Below are 19,547 nucleotides of genomic sequence, written 5' to 3'. Positions count from 1 at the left end.
CATTGTTCTATTGCTGTGAAGAGACACCATGATCACAGCAATTCTTACAAAAGAAAACATTTAACCGGCATTTGCTTATACTTTCAGAGGCTTAGTCCATTGTCAGGAGTCAGAAAGCATGGCGGCACACAGGCAGACATAGTCACAGAGGATCTAGGAGTTCTACATCCAGATCTGCAGGCAGCAGGAAGAGAAAGAGCCTGGGACTGGTTTGAGCTTTTGAAATCACAAAGCCCACCCTCAGTGAAACACTTCCTCCAACAAGGCCACACCTACTCCAACAAGGCCACAACTCCTAATCCCTGTCAAGTAGCACCACACCCTAATGACCAAGAATTTGAATATATAAGCCTATAAGGACCATTCTTATTCAAACCGCCACATTGCACTTCCTGGCCCCATAGGCTTGTAGCCATGTCATAATGTAAAAATACATTCAGTCCAACTTCAAAAGTCTCTACAGTCTGTAACAGTCTCAACACTGTCTACTTTATTTATTTATTTATTTATTTATTTATTTATTTATTTATTTATTTTGGTTTTTCAAGACAGAGTTTCTCTATATAGCTTTGAAGCCTATCCTGGAACTTGCTCTGTAGATCAGGCTAGCCTTGAACTCACAAAGACCCTCCTGCCTCTCCCTCTAGAATGCTGAGATTAAAGGCATGCACCACCACTGCCCAGTTTAACACTGTTCAAAAGTCTAAAGTCTTTTCTAAGACTCATGTCAATCTCTTAACTGTAACCCCTATAAAGTCAATATTGGAAGGCAGATCACATGCTTCCAACCTATAATGGCACAGAATATACATACTTTTATGATATATTGCTTGAGGGACTCCAAAGGTATCCCGCATGTGCAGGGAAACATGCTGGTATGCTGGGCAGATGCAGCATCAGGCTGGCAGGCAACCCACGCCATGCAGGCATGGCAGCGCGGTGGCAGCAGTCATTCATGACCCAGACACTGCATCCGCACGGAAATGGTTTATTATACTAGAGAGGCAAAGAGAAAGATAGGAAAGAGGGAGTGAAGAGAGAGAAAGAAAGAGGAAGAAGGGAGGTCTAGAGTGCACACCTTGTAGGAGGAAAAAGCAGAAGAGAGAGAGGAAGGGGAGGAATTTTTCCTTAAAAAGAGGCTTTTATGTCAGGACGCAGGAGGTGGTCAGAATACTAACATTGGTTACCAATTGGTGGGTCAGAATATTAACAATTACCAATCCAAACAGGAGGAAAAGGAGCATAATGGGGAAATATGGGACCAAAGCAAGACTAAAAACTAGCTGAGTGAACTCCAAACTTTCCATGCTCTTCAGATATCCAATTCCTTTCAGCTTTGTTGACTGAAACACACTTCTCTTTCTTGGGTTGCTTCTACTCCTCTTAGCAACTCTCCTTGGCAGGTATCCCACAATTCTGACATCTCCAACATCTTGGCTATCCAAGGCAATCTAGACTTCACCTTCACAGCTTCATGCAATGGTCTCTCTGGTCCTCCATGTAGGCACACCCTTGCCACATGCCTGGCCTGAGTGGCTTTCCTTGGCTGTGGAGGGAGATTCCACAATCTCTTTTTTGTATCCTTGACCCTAAAGCCAGAACCACATGGCCAAATCTGCAAGTTCTGCTGCTTTCTGGGGCTGGAACAAGGCCTCCTTCTTCAAATACATTTTAAACAGCTTTCTGCTTTCAGTGGTTTCCTTCACTGTCTAAGCTTGGCTATCATGGAACTCACTCATAGACCAGGCTGGCCTTGAACTCAGAAATCTGCCTGCGTATGACTTCTGAGTGCTGGGATTAAAGGCCAACATGCCTTGCCCTGTGTTTCCTTTAATTCCTTTTCGTAAATTGGAAATTTAGCTGATTGGGGTCTTGCCCAGAGGTCACCACTCTCTTTATTCCATTTAGCCTCAGGCTTTTCTGTAAACTTTTCATGTCCTTGAGAACTGGACTTAGCTCCATTACACTCCCTGGTAATCCTTTTCTCCTCAAACTGTACATTTTTTACTTTTCCTTTCTTATTAGCCAAAACCAGCTATATTCTTTGACAAAATATCACAAATATGATTTCTAGGCCACTTATTAACATATTTCTCCTCTAAAACTTCTTGAGCCAAGCTCTCAGAATCTGCATTGTTCTCAAACCACTGTCTTCCCTGCTCCTACTAGTATGGCCCATTAAGCCCACTTAAGGTATTCAACTGCTTTACTAATCCAAGACCTCAAAACCCACATTCCACCAACAAGAAGCATGGTCATGGCCTGTCACAGCAAGAACTCTCAGCTGCCTCAGCTATAATGAATGCCAGGTGTTGGGTAATAGCTGGCCTTAGGATGGTTGGAAGTTTTAGCTGTTTTAGGGCATTCTTCTGGAACAGAATTTGAAATCAGAATTTGTGTCTATACTGGAGCCCACAAACCACTTCCAGCATTCATGCTGCAACATATACTACTCTGTCTGTGATGGTAGGTGATGGTGGTGGTGGTGGTGGTGGTGGTGGTGGTGGTGGTGGTGGTGGTGATATTATGGTTCTAGAATGATAAGAAAAGCCATGGGTCTATCAAAACACCAAATTGATAGTATTATGGAAGGCTGATAATCTGATTGATTTGAGAAGAAAGCAAACAGGACTGGACCTCAGAAGCCTTAGGTATGAATGCCAGTCTGGTCACCCACTAATTTTGTATGAAATTGCTTTCCTTCTCTTTGAGAATCTACTTTCCATGTATAAAATAATAACATTGATTAAAACTTTGGTTTTCAGACTAAGACACTTCAACTGTTTACTAAATGTGGTAAGGGGAGCAAAGAGACTCTTTATTCTGTCAGTTAGATCAAAGCAACTCCTACTACTTTTTTTCACTCACACATGAGCTCATGTGCATGAATATAATAAAAGAGAAGAGCTTAATATTTATAGTTTTCTCAATTTGTTAAAGTAAAAATCCAACTAGACTATCCACATGGGGCTTTGTGTCTATGTTGTTCTAGAACTCTCCAGTATCTAATATAGAAAATAATTATCTTCCAGAGCATGTGTTATCTTGTTTATTTGTCCTCTAGAGGAAAAATATTATTGATATTGCTGTTATGTACTCACAAAAGCCATCTAACTCCATCCTCCTGAGCCTTCTGACACAAAGTCTTACCTAATGGGAAAGTGCTGACCACTACTTGGGGAAAATCTTCTGCTGTTATCTGTCTCCTAATGAAAATCCTACAAGAGTACTCTGTGGATTTACTAATGTAGAATTGAATCCTTAAAGGAAACAGAAAGAACCACATAAGTCCCTAGGAGTCTGACCTTTTCTTTTAACTTTTTCAATTCTACTCAAAGTCTATTTACTAGAAATGTGACCCATTTACAATTATATAGAGAGATGAAGTTCAGCAAATAGCCTATCCATGTGTCTCAGTAACTCTCCAATAAAAAACAGGGTCATTGACAATTGATGTTTCACTTGATACACTATCTTAATCCATTTAAAGAAGTGAAAGTAAGAACTGTATCACAAGTCTGTGAACTGCCAGTTTCTGGTCTTTAAGGAGAAATTACAGAACAACTGAAGAACCTATCTGTTCATAACAATGACTGAGCTGTTACAAAGTTGGAATTGGTATACCTTGATTTGGTTCTCATCACTTTAGATATGTTATTAGGTATAATTATTTAAAGGATGTTTTGTAAAACTGTAATGTGATGTTGCACATTTACAATTACTAAACAAAGACATAATAAGACCACTTTGGAGCTAGAGATGTGACTCAATGGAAGAGAACTTGCCTAGCATGGTGTAGGCCCCTAGACCACATACACAAAAGCAAAAAGAAGATCTCTACTAGCCACTTAGGAAAAGCACACAGCAATGTGATCTGGGATCTAAAGTTCTAAACCATCTGTGGGAACTTTTAAGATGATAATTATGCAAGTTTTAACATTATGGTAAATTTTTGGACAATGCTCCTCTCTCAATTTACTTACAAATAATTTTTCTGTTTTCATGATTTTCACACACGCATAGCTGTTAAATCTTTTTTTTTTTTTAATTTAACTGGCTGATTTCTTTCCTTCTTGTTTTTACTAAAGACAATTATTCACCTAACTGCAATTATCCCAATTTATTCTACTGTAGTAATTCTCATAAAACTAGCCCTTCATTCTTCATGCAAGCACACATTATATAATAATGCTATATTAACTGAATGTACCATTTCAATGTTAGCTCCAATTTTAGGAACTTCAGGAAGACTGGCTTATTTGGAAAACTAGCCCTTGAGAAGGATCAAGTATGAAAATTCCAAGAATCTAGCATAGACTTTATCTTTCATGGCCACTGTTTCAGAGACCCTGACAAAGAAGTTACCCAAGATTGGTTAAAGCCTTTTCTGGGCCCTACAATTGGTAGCTGATATTCAAAGATGAGTATAAATTATACTGACCTATACAAGCACATAATAATAATGTGCTAGGAATCATTCTTTGTGGGAGCCCACAACTGACTGAAGTCTATTCTAAATTTGAATCTGAAGTCTATTCTGAGTCAATAGAGTTCAAGCTTGCTTGCTCCAGGGCTGTGAGAAAGTCCTGATTAGCCCACAGAGTCTCCTTGAAGGGCTGTGAGAAAGTCCTGATTAGTTCACAGGAAGGAACACACTATCTAGCTAGACGCAGGCTGCTGATGCCAGCCGGAGGTACATCGAGATAGAAAATGAAACTGCCTGCTCCTTGACGCAAGGCAGGATAGATAGTGGTTGAATGCCTGTGCTGTGCATTGTTCTACCTCTGTCCTTCAAAACTGTATAGAAGCTGACTGTGAAATAAACTCAGGGCTGTCCAGCATTAACTTGCAGACCTCTCGACTCTTTTCTGTCTTCTTCATTGTCTCTTCAATTTGCATGCCTCTACCCAGCTACCCAGCTTACTGTCGGCAGACTCCAACAATTCTTAACTTCCTAAACTTATTCCCTGTCAAGAAACATGATTACACCTTTAATACCAGCACTTGTGAGGCAAAGGAAGGCAGATCTCTAAGAGTTTGAAGCCATCCTACTCTATAGAGTGAGTTTCAGGACAGCCAAGGCTACACAAAGAAACCCTGTCTTGAAAAACCAAGATGATGGTGATAATAATAATAATCATCATCATCATCATCATCATCATCATCATCATGATTAGAATCACTAATATTGTCAATTTCCATAGAAATACAAATTAATATTTTTTTCACCTGGAACAATGAGACAGAAATTGATTATTCCACACATTACAAATATGCTTTGAAGCTAAGAGTACTGTCATATATGTGATACCCATAATGAAAAAATAGTATGAAGACTATTAAAATCCAAACTATACAAAACCACAACCATAAATGAATATTTTTTTCAAACACTAATGTAAGCAGATACGAAGTCACAATAAAGCTGCACACCAAACACATCATCTTTCTATTTTTTATGAGTTTAAAATACTTTTTAAGTTTTTGAGTATGTGATAATATTTTATTTTGATCATATTTATCCCTATTCACCAATGCCTCACAGATCAAACTTTCATGTCATAACCATCCTTGTGTCCTTATCTCCCTTTTTAAGGCATGGAGTCTCATTAGTGTTGGATGTGTATATATATATATCCTTGATTGTACAGTCATTCATTTACTGGAACTTATTATACCTACTGGGAGCCACATCTTAAAGAAAGCTAATTCCCTATACTGACAGCTAACAATTACCAATACCTCCTCAAGTAAGGGTGGGTTTCATATTGACCTCCCTTCTCTTTGCTAGGATTTTGTATGGCTTGAGTATGCAAAGATCTTGTGTATGCAGTCACAACCTCTATGAGTTCATACATGAAACTATACTATTTTGTAGGGAAAACATTATTTCCTTGCAGTCATCTACCAGTCTTGATTCTTATATCCTTTCTAAATGACCCCAGAGACTTAGAGAGGGGGGGTCATGTAATATAAATGTCCCATCTAAGGCTGAGGTCTCTCTGGTCACCTATTTTATGAACATTGAACAAGTGTGCACCTCAATGGCAATCTTCTACTACTACAAAAAATAGAAAAACTAAAACACCTTAGCTGATGAGGTTTGAGAGATGTACTAACTAATCTATGGGCATAGTGAAAAATCACAAAGGCCTAAATCCTAGGACTTTTCTAGCCATAACTTTTCATTTATTCATTTATTTATTTTATAGTCTAACTGAAGTTTCCCCTCCCCCCTCTTTTCTCAGTCCCTCCACAACACCTCCTTTCTGCCTCCCCCAATCCACTCTTCCCCCATTTCTATTAATATACTGGCAGGCCTCCCATGGATGTTGACAAAACACAGCATATCAAGTTATAGTAAGACTAAGCACTTTGCCTTGTATTAAAGCTGGGCAAGTTATCTGAAGATGGAAAGATCTCCCATGCTCATGAATCAGTAGAATTAACACAGTAAAAACAGCCATCTTACCAAAAGCAATCTACAAATTCAAAGCAATCCCCCATTAAAATCCCAACACAATTCTTTACAGACCTTGAAAGAACAATACTCAACTGCATATAGAAAAGCAAAAAAACTCAAGCTAGCTATAACTATCTTGAACAATAAAAGAACTTCGAGAGGTGTCACAATCCCAGATTTCAAACTCTACTACAACAAACTGCATTGTATTGACATAAAAAGAATCAGGTGGATTAATGGAATCAAATTGAAGACCCAGACACAAATCCACACACCTAAAGACACCTAATTTTTTACAAAGAAGCCAAAATTATACAATGGAGAAAAGAAAGCATCTTCAACAGATGGTGCTGGCATAACTTGATGTTGGCATGTAGAAGAATGCAAATAGATCCATATCTATCACCCTGCACAATACTCAAGTTCAAGTGGATCAAAGACCTTAACATAAAACTAGATACACTGAACCTGATAGAAAAGAAAGTGGGGAATAGCCTTGAATGCATTGGAACAGAAGACAACTTCCTGAATAGAACAGCAATAGTCCAGATACATCATCTTTATTTATTTAATTATTGCATTACTTTAGGTCATTTTAATCATGTGAGTATCGACATATAATAGGTATTTTAATGAAGTGGGAAAATATGCATAGGAAAGGCAAAATTTTAAATCTGAAGCTATAAATGTAGTTCTAAATTTGATACTAGCTAAACATTCTTGTTTTATATAGTACTATAAAATCGTAACACTATGGATATACCTATTACATAAATGAAATATTACTACATATTACTGTACCTAAGAAAATTATCCACAACATCAATGTTGTCTAAATACATTTTATTCAATTTTCAAAATTACAAACTTTAAAACCAATGTAGTTTCATATGGGTGATCTGTATTGAAATGTTAAAATCAAATAGACAGAAAATGCAGTATTCAGTCTCTGAAAGACAGTAAATCAGTTTTTCCAAAACCTTTGCTCATTGTCTTTCAGAATCAAACATCTGAGTGACTGAAATTGATTGGAAAAAATATGGCAGATGATGATATGAATAGAAGTGATGAAGAGAAAAGCAAGATATTTTACACCATTACTATTTCATCATAAAAGTTGAAGCTGCAAAAATGAAGAAAATGTTATTAAAAGTAACAAGCTATGAAGACATTGAATTGGTTCATTCTATAGAATCAAATAAAAAACAATTACTTATTCAGAGAGGATTATTAATACACAAAACATTAATATATAACACATTCAAAAAACTTTAATAACAGAAATCCATAGCACTGTATTTTACAAGCAATAGTGTAAAATGATCATTTCACTATTCATAGGAGAAATGTGAACTGTTAGCCCTGAGATCTTGTTTCCAATTTGGCAATAAAACACAACATTACATAAGGTGTATTGTATTAATTTGGTTTAAATTTCAAATTTTACACATTTTCTTTCATTTCAAGTCAAGATCATGATTGTAGAGAATCTGAATAGTGTAAACCATTGCCAGGAGAATCTCAGAAGTAGATAGTGCTTTTCTATACACTTTAGTCACTCAACTTAGGTGCCTTCCTTCCTCCCAGCCTTCAAAACAACCAGGCATAGAGCAGTGCTTTACCAGTTAGTCCTTCTGTCAGGAGAGTTCAAAATATCAAGTTTAATTCAAATGGAACTAACCGATTCTTCATTTTTCTTTAATCTTTCCTCTACCTTTCTGACCAATGCCAGCCAAGTTGTATTTTTCTTTCTATAGGTTCTCTCAATTTACATATGATTATGGTATACATAATGTACAAAACAAAATCCCCCAGGCTATTCTCCTTGTCTTGTAAGTGATCTTATATACCACATATAAGTGGGAGGTTATCTAAACACTGGTCATATGCCTCTAAACATTTCTGATACAGCTGCTATGGTCTCTTAAGTAGCTTACAATTATGGACTCCTCATACCACTTTTGTGGTAAACAAAGCTTAGTGACAATATGTACATACAGAGCGTACCATCCTGAATGTGCTAACTACTAAAGGAGTCAAAACAGAAAGAAAACATAAATGGTCATAATTCTTAGTTGTACTTATCTCCTACAAGAATTCAGATGTACAAAGATAAAAATCATTTCTCCAAAAAGTAACACCACCACAATGGAAACTCAATGAAGCATAAAAAACAAAAGAATACAGTGGTTATTTTGTTCTCTTATTTGATTCAGTCAATATTTAGTTGATTCCTACTACAGATGTCACACAAGTTCCCGACTAGTCTGGTTTGATATTTGTAAGTTAGGTGTGCTTAATTCAGTACTATTTCGATGGGAAGCATTACGAAGATTATAGAGTGCTAAAGAGTGGAGGAGTGCTTCTCGGGCTTTGGAGGCCTCTATGTTCTGCTCTTGAGAGATTTGAAGGCTAATTTGATTAACATTATTCATCAGTATATTAGAGGCCATGAGGTTGGTTATAGAGAGGCACCTGGTAAGATTTTCTTCCAAAAACTGTTTGTAGAGTTCATCTACCTTTTTTTCCATGTAACTATTAAGCATAGAATTAGAGAGGGGTTGCTTATGTAATAGCATACTTTTTTCTCGAATCTCATCCCCATTTAATAATTTTGAAGTGGATGTATTCTCTAGAGGCTCAGTTTTAGGAGAGTGGCCCATTGATATATCCACTGAAAGTAAAAGAGGACCATTACAAACATCGTCGTGGGCGTGTTCCACAAAGCAGCCAGAATCATACATGTTTCTAACGTGGTCACCTCCTATCTGTAGGTCAGGATAATTCTGGCAAATACTTGTACATGACCAAGACCGATATAAATCCAGCTGTGTGTCATCATGTCCCCTCTTTGGAATGGGCAATGCAATGGATACATTTCCTGGAAGAAATGTACTTTTGAATTTTGCAACAGGTAGCTCATCCACAGATTTCATTTGAGATGTATTATCATCTTCTTCAGTTAGACTTCCTTCTATAACTTTCTCTTGATTTCCCATCTTAAGAGGAGGAGGTGGATTGTCCTGTATATTTAAAATTTTACTTTCCCAATTTTCCTTTTCATCATTTGATGTCTTCTTACATCTTAGTGGCTTATGAAATTTTGCATGTTTCTCTTCTTTGTAAAGGAATTCTGTTAGGAAGGCTTCTCCAAGCATTTTCTTAGGCAAGTTCTTCTAAAAATATGAGTGGATATATCCCTACAATATAAAAGAACTAATTAAGGCAATTCACATTAAAAGTCAAATAAGAATTTTCTCTTAGATGAACCATGTTTTAGGGAAGAACTGTTGCTTAAAGAACAGAGAATAAGACTCGAAATATGTTGATTCCTTTTTACTACTGTTTAACAATTGGGAATTTACTTATTTCTGGCTCTCAATTTACTCACCAGTTAAATGATAATATTACCCTCCCCCACCTTTTCATGGGGCTATTGTGAAGATATTACATAGCACTCATACAAGTATTTAAAAAACGCAAACTCTGGGATATGTATAACTGTCTATATCCAGCTGTCTTTTAATATTTAGTTAGAAATTAACAAATGCCTAGCCTTTTACTGCCCAAAATTCCACTTAAAACACTTAACTTATGAAAATTTTCTGAACTAAATTATAAACATAGCTATCTCTTTTCTCATTAATGTAGGTATCTCAAATTTACTACTGTTTTTTCTTTCCATTTCTTTTTAAGTTTTTCTTTTTATTCTTTTGGACTCAAATCTTTCTTCCTTATTCACTTATTTCATTCTTTTACACTACCAATTAATGCAATTTTAAAAGTTTAAAATTTCCCTATAAACTCCTGTGTAAAAAGTTAGGCATGTTGGTTCACACCTGTAATCCCAGCAAACAGCAAGCTGAAGCAATAGTATAATAATTCAAGGTCAGCCTCGGCTAAATGGCAAAACCTGCCTCTTGCATACCAAAATAAAAGCAAACTATAGAAGAATGAAAACTATCATTCACCTTTATTCAAAACAGAGCTTTCATTTCACAAGTCTATAGTATATATAATACATGTTTCCAGGAAATCCATTTATGTTAATGTTTGAAAGAATTTGAGAAGAAAATGAAACAACAGAAATCAAACAAAGCAAGAGTTTGGACTTACGATGTTCTCCAAGTATCAGGATACCTAAGGATTTGGTCTTCTGAGATGCCAACAGTTCAAGCTGAGAAAAAGTCTTTTCTCTCTGGTTCACGTCTCAGTGTCTGCTTACATCTTACAACGGAGGACGACAGCTTTAGTCACGTAAATTGGTTCTGCTTTCCATTCATACCCAAGGACTGAAACCCTAATAGGAAAATTATGTGGGTTGGTCACATGTATGGCATGGTAATGACCATGTACCAAAAGAGGATCTGAAAGTGTTTATTCAAGTTTCCAATGACAGAGAGTGGGAAAATATTAACAGCAACAGTTCTTCATGTATGTTAAGACAGAAACAAAGTTATTTTCACTTTTAAGTAGGACAAGAGTGGACAGTCTCAGCATCTTTCATAAAAACAATTTGAAATAAAGCAAAGGAGCATCAAAAAGAAAATGAATCAACAAATTGTGATACACCAATGACATGAAATACTAAATTAAGCATTTCTTTAAAAAATACTTTTATTAATTCTTTCAGGGGTTACACCCTTTAAAAAACTGTCTCTCCCTCCCCCTCAGAAGCCACCAACTGTTGATAGACCTTCAGTTATGGTTGGAGGAGGGAGTCATGAGCCACTCTGCCCTTTATGTTAGAATGGTGACTTTCTTGATCTTATACAGGTAACCACAGCTGCTGTGAGTCCATGGGTGCGCTGGCCAGGTTCTGTCCTGAAGACACTGTTTTCCTCTGCTCCTTCCTAACCTCTGGATGTTACAATCTTTCCACACCCTCTTCCACGATGGTCTCTGAGGAAATGGAGCATTTCTAATGATTTTTGATACTAAATTGATTGTTTCTTTGTTTGATTTTATTGTTTCCAACAGGTAGCACTGGCTGACCTAGAATATGCTATGGAGAACAGACTGGTCTTAAACTTGTGACCATTCTCTTGCCTCTGTCTCTCAGGAGCTGGGATTGTAGACATGTGTCAACACACTTGGCTACATGGCAATCATTCTAAATTGTCATATAGATTATTAATTTAAGAAACACATTATTGTCCATTTTACAGAGGAAAAGGCAGAGAAAAGGGTTATGTATTTGTTGACAGTCACAAAACTAGTAAGTAATAGAACTAAGATTTTCAGTATGTAAAGTATGTGCACTACAGGGAAATAGACACAGTTTGACTCCACCATGAATTGTGTGTATAATATGTCAAACACTATTCAGAATATTCCACACATACCAATTTAATCTTCATAAAATTTCAGGAAACAAATATTGTTTTTCCTTATGAGGAAAATGAAACACAGAAAGAAGTTAGGGAACATGTTCAGTTTCAGAGAAGTGTAAAGAGTAGTTTGGGTTTGAATTCAAGTAGCTTAGAAATCAAACTTCTATGCTTAATTTCATTGCTGAACTAGTTTTGTGCTTTTCATTGCCTTAATATATGTCAACATGCTAGTGAAAAAAATGATACAAATCAAATTGTTTATAGTAGTTTCCTATGAAGAGAAAGTGACAGGAAACAGGTAAATTGATAATTTTACAACTTACTTTCTATATTTCTATATGAGTTGAATATGTGTGTAATTACTGTGTATGTTGTACTGGGATACTGAAAGACAAAATACTTCACATAGATAAAAGACTTTTCTATCATCTTTAGAATAAAGCTTACAAAGCTTACAAAGGTCACACCCATTTTTGAATGTCTTTTAGTAGCACATAAAAACTTCCAAAGAAGATTGACAAGTACACTTTTAATATACATTATATTTGGGGCTTGAATTAGTAATATATCTTTTTTATTATATTTAATAACTTTAAATGAATCAAAAACAACCTAAAGACAGATCTCATTTAGTATGTCATACCAATAAACTCCTTTTAGGTTGTCAAAGTTATCCTCCCGTGAGAAGTACTGCATTATAAGAGCCCAGTGAAGTGAGGAGACATGTCAATAGCTCACACTAGAAATAATAATGGAAGAATGAAGAACTTAGAAGATATATTCCATCAAAGCCACCACAGAAGACTATTTAAAAAGAAACTAGAAATTTTGAATCCCTCTTTATATTCCATCATTTTGGTTATATTCCATCTAGTTTCTTCCCTTCATCCCTACATCTCACAGGCACAAGTTCTATTAATGCCCTGTCCTTAAAATGTCTGCCTTTCAAACCTAACATTACCTTTCCATACTTGGATTAATAGCTGATTCTAATCTTGTCCCCCATAACATTTAGCATACTAGTTGATCAAACTTTTATATAAACCTAAAGTCATCAAAGTCTTCTGCTTACTCAATGATTAATACGAATATATATATATATATATATTTACAATTGTTTGTCTCAAAGTAAAATAATCTTAGGCAAGTTTTTCATTTAAGCATCATAGCAAATCTTCAAGGTATAATTATCTGCAATTTTATACAATAATAAAAAGCCTCAAAAGTATTAAAAATCAAAATCCAACATGAAACCAAACTCAATTTCCACTGTTCAACCCAGTTTCCATCTTCTAATTTCTCTATGTACTCCTAAATCTAAAGTAACCAGATTACTTAATTACAGAGACAAAGAACCAGAAATGATCCCATTTAACAAGCCTGCCATCTACTTGGAGCCTAATATCAGTGGTGTCTTCTGTAAGCATTTGGAGCCTAACTCTCACTGACCAGTGGTAACTGAACCAAAAGGACCAGTTTCAAGAAAGGTAAGTTACTCTGTAAAATTTGCTACTAATAAAACAGGAAGATAGCCACCTATGTACAGAATGTACTAACGGCCCGTGAGATATGACCAAAAACTTCCCTCTCAATTGCTGTGAGACTCCCACGTACTCTGAAGCCTTGTGATGTCTTCTCTGTGAAATCATCAGCCGTGTCTTTGCAGTCTATTTCAACAAATCCTCACTTTTACTCTCTGTTTTCATCTCTGGTGAATATCTTTGGTAAACACATTTACAGCCTGTGCATTTCTGGCTTTTCAAGATGCTATCTCAAACACAGCATTCATGACTGTTCCTTCCACCTTAAAATGTTTTATTATCGTATTTTCCCAGCAGTATACATGCCTCAAGTCTGTTAAGTTCTGTTATTCCAGGATGCTTGCCTTGACCCCCATAATATGGTTTGATTTGATCTGCATTGTATTTATCTCATTTTATGGATTCTCACTTGATTCCTTGAAAACAAATACTTTGTCTTATCCATTGATGTGATCTCTAGCAGTATGCAGAATCTAGCGCCCATCAATAGTAATACTACAATGAAGCCAACAAATTGCACATGTTCAATTCATTTGATCTCTAAAATGAAATTGTTGGATAGGTACCACCATCCTCACTTCAACAAAGATGAAATTTTAACAAACTCATTTGCTCCAATCTCACCGACCTCTTCCTCCTTCACCACTAAGTCTCATGATATGTATCCAGGCTGGCTGAAACTCTCTGCCCATCTAAGTATGTTCTCGAACTTCTTCTGGTCTTCCTGCTTCCATCTCCTTCTGAGAGCTGGCGTTACAAATATGTGCCACTACCCCTGCTATATATGGTGCTAGGCATGGACCCAGGACCTCAGAAGCACTCTACCAAACGAGCTGCATCTTCGGCCACAAATTCATTCTTATTAGTGGATAGAGCCACGTAACACAATATTGTCTTATAGAAAAAATAGCACACTTAAGACCTTCACTCCCATTATATATCCACTTTTGGCAAACTCCTTAAGTTACAAATGTTATCAGAATCTTCCACAATCAAAACAATAAATAAATAAAGCTACGGGCTGGAGAGACGGCTGTTTAAAAGTGTGTATTAGTCTTCAAGAGGACCAGAGTTCAATCCCCAACATCAGTGTCAGGTCTCTTCCAAGTGGTTCCCTGTAACTACGGGCCTCTCAGGGCTGCACTCATGTGCACACACCTTCACACAGGCACGGATATATAATTAAAAAATAATTTTTAGAAATCTAAAAAAAAAATATAACTAGGCAATATACAGTGAAAAAAATGAACTATGGTTATTTCGAAGAGGAAGCAGACATTTTACACCGGGAACAGAAGGGGTGGGGGAGAAGAGGAAGTACTAAGAGGGGTAGGGACTGTTGCACAAATTGAAGGGTTGGCCTCATGACACAAAGGGCAAGCCTGCAAAGCACATTTCAACATGGGAGCTGGGTGGGGAAAAGGAAAAGAGAACTTTTCTGTGATTAAAATGGGGGCAATGTTTCTATGTTGGTCTTGTCTTCCCTGGGTCTGTTTGTACCGTCCTTATAAACTAAGGCAACACGACTTTGTCTCTTTGCTTCACATGCCACACTGTATTTTAATGATTTTCCTCCCTTGTCTCTGTCCCAGAGGAAGCAGTGGTGGCCAGCAAGAAAGCAGCAGGCCTCCCTTCCTAAACAGAGAAAGAAACCCCGTCGAGTGCAATTGTTTTTTCTGGGATGGAGCAGATGGGCTGAGAAAAGAGGTGTTAGCTAGTTCTTATTACTCTAGGGAGCACAACCTCGCCTCCCCTCCCTTCAGAGCAAGTGGGTGGGGCTTTTCTGATCTCTAGTCACTAGGCACCAGCTTTTCTAAGAATGGGCACCAGCCTGCGCCACAAGGGGCATATTGCTCCTTAGCCAAGCCTGAGTGCAGGCCCTTAGCAACCCTCACAAAGAAAGCAAGACTCAGCCAAGCTCTGTGTTCAGTCTTCAGGAAAGCGGTAACCAGAAAGGGAGCTGACCTCAACTTACCAGCCAAGGGTTCGTTCGCTCACTACTTTTGAAGATCAATCGCACATTGGAAACCATGAGTAACATTAAAATTTATTATACCAGCGTATCATGCTCTAGGGAGGTGAGTAGGAAAGGCCTCAGCTGGAGGGAAGAAACAGGAGCAGATTAAGGTAAAAACACTGTAGTTGGGGACTTCAAGATTTTACTAAGAGTATCATAGCCTTTCTGCCTTTTTAACTTTTATTTTATTTTATTTTATTTTATTTTTTTATTTTATTTTATTTTTTTATTTTACCATGGTGAATGGAGGTGGGACATGCAAGGACCTACCAAAAGGCTGGTTAACTCTCTTATTCAGACTGTGCTCTAAGAATTGACTGATATGGAAAGTTTCTGGTATCTGGAACTCAACTACCTTAAGGAACCCATTAATTTTGTCAATATTTCAAGTGTGCAAGAAATAATTGAACTCCATTTAGGATGGGAGAAAAAAATGGCAATAAGTGTATAGCAAAAATTCCCAGAGAAAACCAAGCAACCCATAAAGGAGTCAATTGTTTATTTCTAAGAAGTTGATATATTTTGCATATGTCACACATTTCTTACACAAATTAAAGTTTAGATGAATTACTTTCAGCAATATTTAGGAAATATAGAACAGCGCTGCCCAATAGAAACATAATGAAAGCTACTTATGTAACTTTAAATTTACTAGTAGTCATTTAAAAGAGAAAAAAGTGAGATTAATTTTAGTGTATTAAACACAAAATATTCAAAATGTCATTGCAAAATGTAATCATTATGAATGTTAGTATGTTAAATATTCTTTTATCATATTGTCTTCAAAAGCCAGCATGTATTGTGCTCACACAAAAACTGAAGGATTAGAATTTTTGCTCTTAAATTTTTCACTTTTACAACAACCACTAAATGGTTGCCAAGCATTCATCACACCCTTGCTGCATTCCATACACTATATCTGAAGAGAGGAATGAGATTTGATCTCAGCCTAGGAAAAGTAGATTGCTTTTGTATAAAGCATGGTCAAGTAGATTAGTGTTTTTGCACAAAAACAAGAAGCAGTTTTAAAGAAAGTAAATTATGAGATATTTCACTAGTTTTAAAAGAACAACAACAAACAGCATGTGACTTATATACTATTGGGTATAACAGTATGTAAAAGACAATGATTTCAAATAAGAACCCCAAAGATGCAATACACTAAACTGCTGATATATGACACTCAAACTGTTGTGTAACCATCATCCTGCAGGGATGCTAGAATGGATTATTCTTGGTACTCAGCATTTCTAATACTGTAGATTTGAGGTGGAAGTGATGCTGATGCTGCCAGTCTGTGAATCATGCACAGAATATCACTGCTCTATTCAACTGTTCTCTTAATGGGTTCGTTTGGAAAGGTTAAGATAAATACTCTAAGAAGATGACTCAATTCCCATGCAACATATTTTGCAATTTAAAGAAGTAATAAGAAAGTGGAAACATTGAATTTTGGAATTTTAGAAATTTCTCTACTGTCCTTTGGATACAGACAAGCATTTTTGAAGTATGACTGACCCACACCTTCTGAACATCAAACAAAAAGCTTACTGACAGGCACATCTACAGAAATCCCACTTCAATAAGCTGGGGTTGGAGCTTGTCAAATGGTTTTCACAGTCTGGTATCCAAAGTACCATTTGACAACATTACTCAAGATACCACATGAAAACGCAGAAATCTCAGCCTTACCTAATATTTATATTGTGGTTATTCAGTTTTTGGTTATAAATTAAATTTAAAAACAACCAGCAGTTGCAATTTTACTTTAGACATAGTGTGTATTTTAAAAGAAAGTAAAGTATGAGAAATAGTCTGTTAGTGTAGGATACAAATTTGGCAATTCAAGCATACAACACAAGTTAGCCATTTTTATCCTTTCACTTTTTTTAGATCTTAATTTTATGAGGCATTTAATTTTTCTTTCCATTTGCTGACTATTGTTTTCCTTCTTCTATATACAGATATGTAAACACACAGGTTGTTTGTTTTAAAAGCAAGGTTTCACTATGTGACCCAAGCTGGCCTGTAAATTGCTCACTATGGTCATCTTTTTCATTTTTTAGAATGTATTGATTGTACAAACATTTCAATATATATGTGAGTTTTCTTATTTTGCCACACATCTTTTCAAAAACAAAAATCTGTGGTCCTGTTCAATTCCATATTGTGCAATATATGTGTGTGCAACATAATACATATGACCAATAAACTATACATATTATATATATATAACATATTTATAAACATGATCTAACAACAAAATTGCATAATTGTTTTTTAACCCAAGCTTGCCACCAATAATGGCTGTTCCTTTTTCATGACATAATGGATAGGCAAGACAACAAAACGTAAAAGCATTAGGGCAAATTGATTAATAACATTCTATCTCTTTTTTACTATCTAGGTAAAACAAAGACAAGACGAAGTTATGAGGATTTTGGATACTTATAAAGTTAAGTATGAGTTAATAGATATAGCTGTCAGTTCCCAAGTACTGGAAGAAATGCGGACTAAAGTTGCCTCTCCTAAGGCTGCACCACCTCAGATATTCAATGGCCAAGAATATTGTGGAGTAAGAATGAATAATTGTTTTATTGGTTATATTTCATAACATAAAGTCATGTATGTCGGTGGAAATTGATGTATGAGGTATGAAACTCAGGCTTACTTATCTACAGAATAACTTAATTGTGTTTCTAACAACAAGACAATTGGTATTTAATACTAAAAAGATTGTCACTTCTTGGCGAGGTATAATTAGGTATATTTTTTTATCATTCATTATAATATGCAATAACTGGTACTCTGGGGAAATTATTCACCTTTCTTAGCTAATGGAAGTTTGCAAAAGTCTGGGCATAATAATTAGCAGACAACACATGAATTTAATTTGTAATTAAGAATAATCAGAACTAATTAACTACAATTTTATTTTTAGGATTTTATGACTTTCCATGATGCCAAAGAGAACAAGGAAATTCTGAAGTTCCTAAAGATGGAGAAAATGGACAATTTTGATAAATGGTAAATCTATCATGTATTCTTAACTGTAAAAGAACTACTCCATTAAAGTACCACCAAAATACTGGACTCCTATTCTTTTTTTTTTTTTTTTTTTTTTTTTGGTTTTTCGAGACAGGGTTTCTTTGTGTAGCTTTGTGCCTTTCCTGGAGCTCACTAGGTAGCCCAGGCTGGCCTCAAACTCACAGAGATCCACCTGGCTCTGCCTCCCGAGTGCTGGGATTAAAGGCATGTTTCATTAAAATGATTTTAAACTGAACATTCTAAAGATTTGATTTTGTTCTCTCTGTGTGTCTCTCTCTCTCATCTCTGTCTCTGTCTCTGTCTCTCTCTGTCTCTCTGTCTCTCTCTCTGTCTCTCTGTCTCTCGCTCTCTGTGTTGGGGGTTTGGGAGAGGGCGGTGCCCAAACATACACACACATGTGCATGCCTACAGAAACCAGAGAAGGTGTCAGATTCCCTATTAGTTACAGGCAGCTGGGAACTGGCCAGCATGGGTACTGGGAACCAAACTTGAATCCTCTGAAAGACTAGCAACTATTCTTAACTGCTAAACCATCTCTTCAGGTCCAGCTGTGAACACTATAAAAACGTACTAGCATCCATCAACATGAAACTTTAAACAAAATCACTAGTAACTGACTATGGGCTTAAGTAGACTTCTAGTGCAATTTTCAGTTTGCTTTCTGCTTTATTTTTTAAATGTTTGTCACTATACTTAACACAGGCTTGCATACCAATAATGGTCAATTTCCATAAAATTAAAGACAAAAACACTGTGTGTCATCCTAAATCCTCATACAAAAGAAACACAGGAAGAAGAATAACTTCCTTTCTTAACATTCTCAGCTGGTTTTTCATACATTAAAATATGGGAACCAATACCTGAAAATAATTTCAGATTACCTCTTATTTCCTACATGATACACAATGGTGGACTTCTTCCAATCTGTTTATCCACTCATTTCTTTTCGTTGACAGGCAAATTTATTTACCCAAACTTCACCTCAGAAACCATAGAGTCGACTCCATACGAAATGAACTACCAAGCCCTAGATGCGTTGGTCTTAGCATTTCAGTTATTCTCTGCTTCTTCAGCTACTGCTTTCCTCCATAGCCTCATTATTTTAATCCATACTCTTGGGAATATATCTCAACTCCTTATTGTCC

At 36.3% G+C, this 19,547-nt stretch overlaps 2 protein-coding genes across 3 annotated transcripts; one reads left to right on the top strand and one right to left on the bottom strand.

Annotated features, from left to right (window-relative positions):
• Window positions 1–7,289: 7,289 nt before the first annotated feature.
• Window positions 7,290–12,067, bottom strand: LOC114682175 (TLR adapter interacting with SLC15A4 on the lysosome-like). The gene is made up of 2 exons (XM_028855988.2): window positions 10,580–12,067; window positions 7,290–9,663 (listed from the first exon to the last, which is right to left on the bottom strand). Exon 2 carries the CDS (start codon window positions 9,619–9,621, stop codon window positions 8,710–8,712), a length of 912 nt encoding a protein of 303 aa, XP_028711821.1. The 5' UTR covers window positions 9,622–9,663; window positions 10,580–12,067; the 3' UTR covers window positions 7,290–8,709.
• A 3,080-nt stretch (window positions 12,068–15,147) lies between these two features.
• LOC114682176 (SH3 domain-binding glutamic acid-rich-like protein 3) lies at window positions 15,148–18,447 on the top strand. Of its 2 annotated transcripts, none has more exons than XR_005089980.1 (3): window positions 15,148–15,464; window positions 17,762–17,929; window positions 18,296–18,447. XR_005089980.1 is itself a non-coding variant. In XM_028855989.2 (3 exons), the coding sequence occupies exons 1-3, from the start codon at window positions 15,368–15,370 to the stop codon at window positions 18,383–18,385; spliced, it is 306 nt and encodes a 101-aa protein (XP_028711822.1). In that variant the 5' UTR covers window positions 15,148–15,367; the 3' UTR covers window positions 18,386–18,447. The 2 variants fall into 2 exon arrangements, 1 of the variants encoding a protein (XP_028711822.1); XM_028855989.2 differs by having other exon boundaries at window positions 15,148–15,415.
• The last annotated feature ends 1,100 nt before the right edge of the window (window positions 18,448–19,547 follow it).

Source organism: Peromyscus leucopus, chromosome X, assembly GCF_004664715.2.
Source record: "Peromyscus leucopus breed LL Stock chromosome X, UCI_PerLeu_2.1, whole genome shotgun sequence".
Taxonomy (NCBI): domain Eukaryota; kingdom Metazoa; phylum Chordata; class Mammalia; order Rodentia; family Cricetidae; genus Peromyscus; species Peromyscus leucopus.
Note: the sequence above shows the minus strand (reverse complement) of the source record. Positions and strands in the feature narration are given on the sequence as shown.